The sequence below is a fragment of the Suillus subaureus genome (genome assembly GCF_016647635.1).
Source record: "Suillus subaureus strain MN1 chromosome Unknown BJ212scaffold_211, whole genome shotgun sequence".
Lineage (NCBI taxonomy): Eukaryota > Fungi > Basidiomycota > Agaricomycetes > Boletales > Suillaceae > Suillus > Suillus subaureus.
The window spans coordinates 18,778-28,606 of record NW_024538767.1 but is presented as its reverse complement, the minus strand read 5'-3'; the positions used below and the strand labels follow the sequence as shown (position 1 = coordinate 28,606).

The following is a 9,829-nucleotide window of genomic DNA, read 5'->3' as shown; positions in this document are numbered from 1 at the left end:
GAGGGATGGAAAGGATGGAGAATGCGGCGGATGGCCAAGTCTGATGCTTTTGTGTGGAGTGAGGGAATTGCTCACCATCACGCTGAATTTATACCTGAGATGCCCTTGGTGGCGGCCTAGGATGACACCCATAGGTCTCACTGGAGAAGCAACTCGATCACTTGGCAGACGTGCTAAGATGTGAAGACGCGCATACCTCCACAGGCCATCGAACGAATTCGTGGCGGATAGAATTGCAGCCGGCAAAACAGCTTGGATGGTAGGCTGCGGCACGGAATGCAACAACCTGACTATCCTTGGGTGGCGGCCAAAGACATGAAACACGGTAAAGCGTGCCCGACTGTACGTACCTGAGTCTTATGCTGTTCAAGGAAGATCGATAGCACGGCACGTGAGACCTTAAAGCACATAAATGCGACGGTAGTACTGACCTGGGAAGAGACCAGTTTTGTAGTGCATATGCCACTGTGGTTGTGCAAACGTCAGTGACTAGGTGCTAACGCTAGCATCAAGCAGGCATGAACGTCACCTCGTAGTTATCCTACCGCCACAAGCCCATTAGCAATGGAGGCACGGGGAAGATAATGGAAGAAGAAACTCAATGAAAGGGGAACAGTCCGCAGCAAGCCGTAAGCAGTGCTAGATTTTTTATGGTGGTGAGTGGGCGACATCCCTTCTAAGGGTGTTCGAAAACATGAATGACATGCCATGAGGGAAACAATGATCACATCAAAATATCCTTCTGACGAAAAAAATGTAACTTGAAGTGTATCCCCCGCACCGTGACCGATTAGTTAGCCGATTATCTTGCAAAGAAATAGACCAAGTACTACGTACTTGTATGTTATCGGGGAGAAGATAGCTCGAACTACCGACAAAGCAAGATGTGCGCATGCTCTGCAGCTGGAATTTGAAACGCATTCTACACCCATAGGAAGGTTTTGAAATTTGGTCCACCACAACAACAGATCAAGCCGACATAAACGGAACGTTAAACCAGCAGTAATGTACAAGACTGTGCGACCTTGATGAGGTGAACGCACTGCTTGGAACCACAGACTTGGCAGACTCGACTCAAACTCACCAAAAAAAGTTGCATGCGGACCGTGAGCATGAAATGGAGGACAGGTGTAGTTCCACATAAGGTCCACACCAGCAATGGAATAACACTGATCTGTGTTTGGCCGCCATAATGATTACCTTCAAGTTGTTCAGTACCACAGCCTGAGTGGCGGCAGCACAGCAGTACTGCCTCGGAGTCGGGAGTCGGTGCAGCGCCACGTGTGTATCAACATTTTACTTGCTGTTCGTCGACATTCAACGTTCAAGCCAGTCTGAATTGAAACTTCAAGCTTCAAGTCTACCAAGGATCAAATTTCAGAGGGCATCGAGAGGTATCAAGAAGACGTCCGATTAATCAATGAATATTCTGAGAGAACAACGATAGTACTACGTACACGTAAGGATTCTCAAATTCTAGTCTCCGGGGGTTGCACGCTGATCCAGACCTGGATCACAAAGATACGGTATATGAAAGAACCACAGGAGCATTACCTCTACTAGTACGTTGTAGGTGTCTGATTTCAATCATAACGTGTACCACAGCAAGGTGACTGAGAAGAGGGTTAGACAGGAATGAGTCCAAGAGTGCGAGGATAAATCCGCAAGGCGAGTGACAACTCATTTCTCTTATCCTCCACGCCATCAACATACATTGTCCAAGGCATCCCCACATCAACCAGCTAGAATTATATTAACTGACCCCCAGCAGAGCCCCAAGTCCCAACTAAAATAGCCAGTTGCTGATCGAATCGACCATAATGCCAGCGCCAGTAGTAGCGGTGTGCGTCGGTGCGGCTATTGCAGGTGTCGCTGCTGTCATGCTTTCCATGAGGTGATTTCTTTCTTATGTCTATCAAAACCTTCCATTCCGTCTTCCATCCGCTGTCCGAAACAGCCCTCTAATATTACTCTTCAGTTCGTCTTTGAACCCCACATTGCCCCCGCCATCGAGCGTTGGGCAGAGGACTTCCTCGCCAAACGTCGTGCTCGACGCAGAGGTCCTGTTCCTTTTCCATCCACCCGAGGGTCTGGACATGGAGACCCAGGGCCCAGCGGTGCTAATCCGAGGAAAGAGCCCCTGCAGGAGAAGAAGATCCTATCGAATTACAAGGCTTCAATCTCGATTGAATGGCGGAACCAGGTCTATCACACCGCCCCAGGTACGGGTTATGAGGCGAAGAGTCGGAGTAAGTAATTCCCGATACAGACGAAGGGAGTATATCTAACACAATGAATGAGGTATGTCTGTCTTCCGTTTGTATCTTACCCTTTCGAATACTGATCAAATATGAACAGTCTATCACGTCCCTCACGCACACCCCGCTCTCACCCACTCATTTCATTTCCAATGTCTCCTCCCCAATCATGGAAGCTCACTCCGTATCCACCCGCACGCCCAGCCGCGCCCACTCTCGTGCCTCTTCTCGTACCGCAAAAGATGGCGAGCGTGAGGGCAACACTTTGTTTTTCGCCCCGTCTTCGCCCTCATCCTCTGCACCTCCCAGTCCGCCATTTGGACCCATCCTCCCAGATACCCCCCGCACAAGTGCTGCTTACTCTGCCCGCCCATTTTCTCCGGTTGTGCGCACGCCCGTGCATTCTCGCGTACCATCGAGCAGGCCTTCCCTGCGGCACTTGAACTCAAGCTCAAGCTCGCGCGTCGGTGTGGATATGCAGGGCAGGCGTGTAAACATTGACGTCGTTGGCGAGCACGTCAACTTCAACATCAACAGCAGCGTCAATACGAGGATGCAAGAGGGTATGAGCGCAAACACTAGTGTTGTAGATTCACTATCAGAACGTTACCCCGCACCGCCCACTCCGCCCGTCCTGCTCTCCCCGCCTTCATCACACACTACCTCCTCCCCAAGCACAGACATACTGAGCCTTGGGAGCAGCGGTAGCCAGCCCGGCTCGCCATTTGACATGGTGTCCCCGCCTGTTCGTATCGGTGAGGTGCACCTCCCCTCGCACACATCCCTCTCAGGTGCTGTGAGCTCGCTATCTCCCTTGATGAGCGAGCACGACTTTATGGCGTTTGGCGAGGCGTCGGATCTGGATGGGGCGGAAATCTTGGCTTCGCCAAGCGGAAGTACACGTTTGCATAATCCGTTTACTGATTTTGATGAGGGGAATGATTCCGACAGCGGTAGTGAAGGGAGCTGGAGACGGCTGAGTGTGACATCCCGCAGGTGATGCTCGTCTTGAGGGGGAGTTTGTCACATCATCAGAAACAGGATGGATGGTGGTGTAGTGTGCCTTGCTCCTTTTTCTCTTCCTTTTTACTATCTGATTCCCTATTTTGTCGTTAATTCGTACTCGTGTTGTTTTGTCGCTCTTTTCCTCCGTGTTGTATCTTTACCCTCATTGTGATCGTTGTGAACCCACGACAAATCATCGAACATATTTTCGACTCTTCTCCTTTGACAAATCCAACTGACTGTGTTGCTGTAGTAATGCCATCTATATCGACTGCGACGGCACCTTGCATGCAACACTGGAAATGGCACTCAAAAGTTAATGTTTGTGATATTTAGTATTGATTGGCAGCGAGAATGGCAAGAGGATCAGGATATCTAGTCTGTCCCTGCATATACAATAACTTATCTATGAACGCGCTTTTCGTTACAGCTGTTTGCAAAAAGGTTGACAGTAGCGACATTTTGAGAAAAGAACAAAACAAATAAATAATAGATTAATAGCCACATACATACATCACAAATTGACCATCATGTATCGGAAAATCAGTCACGACTAGCCGCAATTAATCTTCACAAGCATTAACACCTTGCACTCGAAGACATTCTTGCTTGCGTCGGAGATTCGGAATGCACGTTCTGGCGGATCCTCAAGCTCTGGCGCGAAACGGGAGGCATACATTGCGTCAAGCGTTTGCAAGTATATGCGCGTGTTATTTAACCCTATGTATGTGTTCATTATTTATTTGTTTTGTTCTTTCTCAAAATATCGCTACTGTCAACCTTTTTGCAAACAGCTGTAAAAAGAATCTATTTTGCATAATTTGAGGGGGTAGTGGACGGATGGATCCGAGTTCATCATGTCACGGTGGTCATGTACTCGAGTATATACTTGCCTTTGTTCAAGTTTGTTGTCTTCCCCTCCAATCAATTCTCGATTTCACTCTTGTCGCGTGCTTGTCTTGTTCCCTCTCTCCTCGTTTGCTTCGTATCTTGCCCTCATCGGCATCATTGTAATTTGGCGGGAGGCTTTGAAAATCGAACAGATTGAATATACGAGGTCCCGTAGGGTCTCTCGTGGGTAAGTGGATTCATTGATTTGGTTGCAATCAATGTTTGATATAGTTGTATACCAGGCCAATCATGACCTTACAATCGAGGTGATGGGCTTATTACGTCGCAATTGCCAAGTCAAACACCAGTAATCAGAAATGTCACTGTTTGCCGGGTAAGCTGGCCTTGTAGTCAACTATGTCGCATCCATGAAATGAGCGGAACTCAATTCCCTTCTTGATCCGCCCTTCCTTGGTTTGAAACTGAGTATGACTGTCTTAGACGTCAGTGATGAGGAGTGGGTGGGTGCTACTGACAAGGTCTAGACTCGAGCCCTATGGGGATAAATCGGCCGCTAAGCTCTTTCGTTTCGGATTAGTTCAGGGGTTCTGACATAATTATCACTGCAGTCTCTTCCAAGCTTACTGGTTACATAAATTCTTCACGAGCGCTTTCCCTGCTGCGCAGTCTCCATGAATCACCATAGCAGAGAACAAGTCATATCCGACATTACAATTGAACGAACACAGAAGGTATTTGATGATGCCACATCGAATTTAAACTCGACCTCCGCTAGAACGCTTGACAAGCGGGATCAGGCAGGTTCGTCATTGACAATCTATCTCGGTCAGTAAAGGTGGTATTCAGATTACTTTAGAGGATTGTGTCGCCCAGACCGCTCAAGAAGTTGTATCAGTGCACGATTTCTATACCCAGAATGCCACAGCCATCAAGTCAGCATCTAATGCAATGGTCGCGGACCTCTCAAAGAAGAATATGGGCGACTTTCTGGGAGAGGCAAAGAAGGTGATGGAGGCCCTGGATGTTCTGCAACAGGTTCACCCGTTTGTTGGTGGTGTGTTTACCGCTTGTCGATGTTTCCGCCTCAGCTAATAGTTGTATAAAATGCAGTGGCTATACTCGCTTTCAAGGCTGTCGTGAATCTTGAGCTAACAAGAAGGGAAAACGATCGTAGAGTTGGATTGATGTTAGCTCAAGCATCTGACATGATGACCATGCTTCTCCAGTTCGTCATCCGACGCCAGTTTTGAACGACTCTTGCTGATTCGATTCGACGGTAGACTTAAGGACACTAAAGATCCTGCCATCGTGGGACCTCACGGCAACATTCGGGGGCGATTGGATCGTGTCCTGGACGGCATCAAGCAAGATATCGAGGATTGTGGAAATGCCATTGACAAATACTACAAGTCAAAATTCATGGGTAAGTTTCCCTCATATTCTTGAGTGTTTCATATAGAAAACCACATTCGCAGTGAAATTCTTCAGATCCTCCCATTGGGCGAGCGAGTTCCTGAAAGTTTGCAACAGCTTTTCCCAGCGTACACAGGACCTCCAGCTCGCCTTAAATATCAGGACGACATTGAGAGTTGATATTGCCATTGATAAGCTAGACAAGCTGATCCGGATGCAAAGCGATCGCGAAGCGAGATTCGAGAAGGAAGTGCAGATGCGCGGTGGAAGAGAGAAATGTTTGGAAAGTGAAGAAAAACTGGTAGAGCTACTGAAAGTCGCCGAGCAACGGGAAGGGCGTCCACAGAACAAACCGCATGCTGATCCTTCTACCAAAGATGTCAACAAGCCTACTTCGAAGACCGGCCGCCTTGATGCATCGCTGCTTTACGAACTACGTGCTCCGTTACGCAATTTACTTGACGAGAATCGTGCACTCTTCATGTTCAAGCTTGATACACAGACATCCGACATTAAAGATGCCATCAAGGATTCTGAAACGCGCATTATATGGGCCTTCAACAGCAGATTTCGACGGGTCAGGGATCCGGTAAGGATGATGAAATTCAACCTTATGTGTCACTAACTTGGTCAATTTCACCAGCACCTCCGGTATATCTGGAAAGAGATGGTATGCCTTTGTGCAGGCGTGACTGAAGCGCATACTTATCATCACCAAGAAATGGACAACAAGTGTCAAGACGCCATACTTCATTGCAGAACTCAATGATTATTACGTGAACCGTTTCTCCCACCTCCGTCATGACGCTCTGCTCCTAGAAGCAGCGTCGGATACTTCATCTTTGGTACCGCGAGTCTCATCTCCAACTCCCACCGTCTCTGTCATGTCGGATTCAGAAGGAGAAGACCGCGAGCTTCCAGCAGTCGATTCTGTGTACCACGAACTTCCTGCTGTCGACCCTGCAGACAAATGGTGCTTGAAATATTTGTCCGTTTTCTACGTTCCAAGGTTATCCGAAGGCTTCGACGGCGATGCAAATGGATTGGTCAGTGTGAGGGAGGTGAATGCTTTTACGTCCGCAATCCCGTTGGGTTGGACTCTGCCGAAAGCACTTGCATACTGGGCTGCAGGCAAGGATTGTTATCATCAGGTCCAACCAGTGCTAATGTTGGTGAAGGATGGAGAGTGGATAGCCAATACTATCATGAACGAATCGAACAGGTCTTGAATAGCATGGTTTATGCGCAAGCAGATGTACTTCCAGAAAATAGGAGGTGTATCGCCACATACTTGAACTCATATGTCATCGATGGTGCGTCGCTCTGCCCACCTTTTGATGAAGGCATTTACACAGCAGACAGGTATCAAAAGGCTCGTCCGTTCTCTTGCAGAGCTTGGATCGGAGGATTCAGACTTGGATCTCACACAACTTATTGCTCAGCGTCGCAAGGCTCAAGAGGAGACATTGGCGGATAAGCTCAAGATCGTCAAGTATGAAATCGACTCCAAAGATTCTATTAAACTTTTCGGATCTGGTCGCATCGAAAATGTGGGTTGTTGACTCAGCATTTGCACTTGCGCTGAATGCTCACATGAGTCACCTTGCTTGTTCAGTTCTTGCTACCTTTACTTTACCTCGTAATCAGGAGGCATTTACAGATCATGAAACTCGCTAGCACAGTAGCTGTGGTCGAGAGAGAACTTGAGTCTGCGACTCAAACGATAGAAAATATCTTAGAAGGGGTATCTCTGCGCGTGGACCAACTGGCAGGTGTGTTTCTAAGCTATGTCATGATAAGCCATCTCCTTCCACCATTGCAGAGTCTTTGCGTCAGCAAGGCAATGATCCAAAAGCGAGATTCGCGTGGTATGCGCATGGCTTGGTACGTAGAGGCTGCAACTTTATATCGATTCCCGGTCTAATACTCCGTAATAGTACAACTTTTGGTACAGTCCAGAATTAACCACAGACGACACCGAATACTGGGAAACTCACGATTTTGGGCTTGATGACACTGAGCTGGAGATCGATTCAACAGCATTGAAGCTTGGTCCTTTCAGTCTGACAGAGGACAATGGAGCGGTAGGAAGACCTGTCAAGTTCATCGCATTTAATCCCGGTCAGCAGCCTGAAGACCCCATGGAAGAATATATCCGTTTGTGGTGCATGAATGACCTGCAGTATATGCGGAACTTTTACCCTCACGAAATCCCGCCTTACCTATCGTTGACCGACAAAGAAAGGTTCAATGTCCTGTCCCAAGAGCTACCACCCGCAGACGTCGAGCGTTGGAATTCATTAGCTGAACTCCAGGTGCGCAGACGACTGTTCGAGTGAGTCCATCTTCTATCTATCTGTCATTCTTCGAACATCTGCTTTTCCGGTGCTCAGGTGTCAGTGTGATGCATGTCATTACCTTGTCAGTGATGTCCTTCACCGTTGTATAGACTGCGAGTCCAGTGAGCGTGACGCAGACAACCCTTCCGTGCAAGACGGCTAATCTTCTTGCAGACGACTACGATGTGTGTGTAGATTGCGAATCTCAGCTGGTCTCGGATCACAAATTCCCATCCGACCACAAGTCAACGCATAACATGCTTGTTTTCCGCATGTCGCTACCTCATGGTCGCTACCGCCGAGTCCGGTGGTATGCCAGGAATTTCTTATCCACTTGCATGCCTGCTGCAGCACCGCCAGAAGCACCATTGGCTGCGCGAGAAGATGAATCCAAAACGCAGCCGGATGGACCTGAACTTCCACATCCCACAGATGCCACTCGAGCAGATGATTCTTCCGCCTTTGTCGATTTACAGGAAGGTGATGAGAAGTTAAATGGGAACCCGGGAGTAGCACTCGGGGAGATGGCTGGAACCTCAGTTGCGAATGGGGATTCCTATGCTTGTGCTGAATGCGGCGTCAAGATAAAGGGCATTTTTTATGTATGCCTTACCTGCGCAGGTTAGATTTCTGTACGTCTAATGGGGCACAAAGCTTAATACTTGTCACAGAACTCTATTCCGCAATTGCCCTATGCGGTGATTGTGCATTTCGCGATGTGTTCAACGTGGTCGCAGAGCACCACCCTTACAAACACTGGCTGGTGAAGGTTAAAGACCGGGTTCGAGATGTAGACATCGGAACATCAGACGAACCTTTGGATAATGTGGACGAGATTACTTCGCTTTCCTCACGAGTCGACAAACTGACTGCAATGGTGGAATCTCGCTTCATGGAACAGGATCTCCACCTTAGTGCACTTGTCACACAGGTGGATCAGCTCGCCCGTAGTCTAGCTGCATTGACGGGAAAAGCACAGCTTCCCTCTGAATCCGTTACTGTTTGATTGGCTCATAAATTGGTAGACCGTTCCATTTGATTCTTGCAGCGTCTCAGCGAGCTTGTATAGGTAGATCAGCACCGACTTGCTATATGTCCTTCGTGTATGTGAAATAAATATGTTTGTTGGCTTCCCCTCATTGTGCGGACGAGTATGAAGCCGGGAAAGTGCCGTCGTACCCCAGAACCATAGGCAATCGCGCTCTCACATGCAGAACGCAAGGGCATAGTGATATGCTAGTAATCGAACGGCGATCGCTCTGCAACACCGTGACATTCCGAGGCCGAGCAGCACAATGGGACAATCTCTTCCCCAACGGATTCATGAATAGAGCTAGCGGAGCAGCAGATCACAGCCTAGACAAAACATCTTTTTCTATGAGCGTGCTGTGAACGTGCAGGTGCTATGTACTGACCCGGGTGATGTCTCGCGCTTAAGGTAGACATATCCTTCTATCTATCTAGAAGATGATCAGACATTTAGGAAGTTCAATACATGACCGATATCGTCGGATAAAACGCCGCTATACACTGGTAACAAGCCATTCTCAAGGACACTTGGGCTCTATGCCTCCCGAAGGCAACAGGACACGAATGATATCCCTGGTAGTGTAGAGTTGCAACATGGTAACATCTTGATCAGTATGACACGCCACACCTGCAGCAGTTGCATACTACGGACTCATGTCACTCTGCTTCGTTGGACTCCAGTTATGTCTCTGTACATAGAAAGATGAGCGTGTGCTGCATTTTAGTCGATGAAAGCCGCTGTGACGAATAAGATAAACCAACCTGACCAGTTATCAGATATGACGGTCCACTCAAGCATTCCAGCTCCAGATTCCCATTACCTGACACCGTTAGGAAGACTAACGGCAAATATTTTCACCCATATGACACATCGAGCAGGGACCGGGTGTCACGCAACTTCAAGGCGTCGTCCTATACAGAACGAACTTGGAC

The 9,829-nt window shown here is 48.2% G+C and overlaps 3 protein-coding genes across 3 annotated transcripts; all 3 read left to right on the top strand.

The window, feature by feature from the left end:
- The first annotated feature begins 1,769 nt into the window (after positions 1 to 1,769).
- On the top strand, positions 1,770 to 3,572 carry BJ212DRAFT_1405906 (uncharacterized protein). The gene is made up of 4 exons (XM_041337411.1): positions 1,770 to 1,877; positions 1,979 to 2,228; positions 2,255 to 2,301; positions 2,359 to 3,572. Exons 1-4 carry the CDS (start codon positions 1,821 to 1,823, stop codon positions 3,256 to 3,258), a joined length of 1,254 nt encoding a protein of 417 aa, XP_041185495.1. The 5' UTR covers positions 1,770 to 1,820; the 3' UTR covers positions 3,259 to 3,572.
- A 1,357-nt stretch (positions 3,573 to 4,929) lies between these two features.
- BJ212DRAFT_374008 (uncharacterized protein) lies at positions 4,930 to 7,240 on the top strand. The gene is made up of 9 exons (XM_041343046.1): positions 4,930 to 5,169; positions 5,226 to 5,340; positions 5,396 to 5,538; positions 5,591 to 6,117; positions 6,172 to 6,198; positions 6,248 to 6,659; positions 6,707 to 6,841; positions 6,901 to 7,078; positions 7,144 to 7,240. Exons 1-9 carry the CDS (start codon positions 5,064 to 5,066, stop codon positions 7,169 to 7,171), a joined length of 1,671 nt encoding a protein of 556 aa, XP_041185494.1. The 5' UTR covers positions 4,930 to 5,063; the 3' UTR covers positions 7,172 to 7,240.
- On the top strand, positions 6,972 to 8,748 carry BJ212DRAFT_374046 (uncharacterized protein). Its single transcript, XM_041343047.1, has 6 exons — positions 6,972 to 7,078; positions 7,144 to 7,300; positions 7,351 to 7,412; positions 7,466 to 7,863; positions 7,922 to 7,989; positions 8,042 to 8,748. The coding sequence occupies exons 2-6, from the start codon at positions 7,192 to 7,194 to the stop codon at positions 8,491 to 8,493; spliced, it is 1,089 nt and encodes a 362-aa protein (XP_041185493.1). The 5' UTR covers positions 6,972 to 7,078; positions 7,144 to 7,191; the 3' UTR covers positions 8,494 to 8,748.
- The last annotated feature ends 1,081 nt before the right edge of the window (positions 8,749 to 9,829 follow it).

Coding starts and splice junctions, on each gene's coding strand:
- BJ212DRAFT_374008 (XM_041343046.1), top strand. CDS start 5,064: ATGGTCGCGGACCTCTCAAAGAAGAATATGGGCGACTTTCTGGGAGAG. Junction 5,539..5,590: donor CTACAAGTCAAAATTCATGG/GTAAGTTTCCCT, acceptor CCACATTCGCAG/TGAAATTCTTCAGATCCTCC. Junction 6,660..6,706: donor ACTTGCATACTGGGCTGCAG/GCAAGGATTGTT, acceptor ATGTTGGTGAAG/GATGGAGAGTGGATAGCCAA.
- BJ212DRAFT_1405906 (XM_041337411.1), top strand. CDS start 1,821: ATGCCAGCGCCAGTAGTAGCGGTGTGCGTCGGTGCGGCTATTGCAGGT. Junction 2,229..2,254: donor TCACACCGCCCCAGGTACGG/GTTATGAGGCGA, acceptor AGTCGGAGTAAG/TAATTCCCGATACAGACGAA. Junction 2,302..2,358: donor TATCTAACACAATGAATGAG/GTATGTCTGTCT, acceptor AAATATGAACAG/TCTATCACGTCCCTCACGCA.
- BJ212DRAFT_374046 (XM_041343047.1), top strand. CDS start 7,192: ATGAAACTCGCTAGCACAGTAGCTGTGGTCGAGAGAGAACTTGAGTCT. Junction 7,301..7,350: donor GCGCGTGGACCAACTGGCAG/GTGTGTTTCTAA, acceptor CCACCATTGCAG/AGTCTTTGCGTCAGCAAGGC. Junction 7,413..7,465: donor CGTGGTATGCGCATGGCTTG/GTACGTAGAGGC, acceptor ACTCCGTAATAG/TACAACTTTTGGTACAGTCC.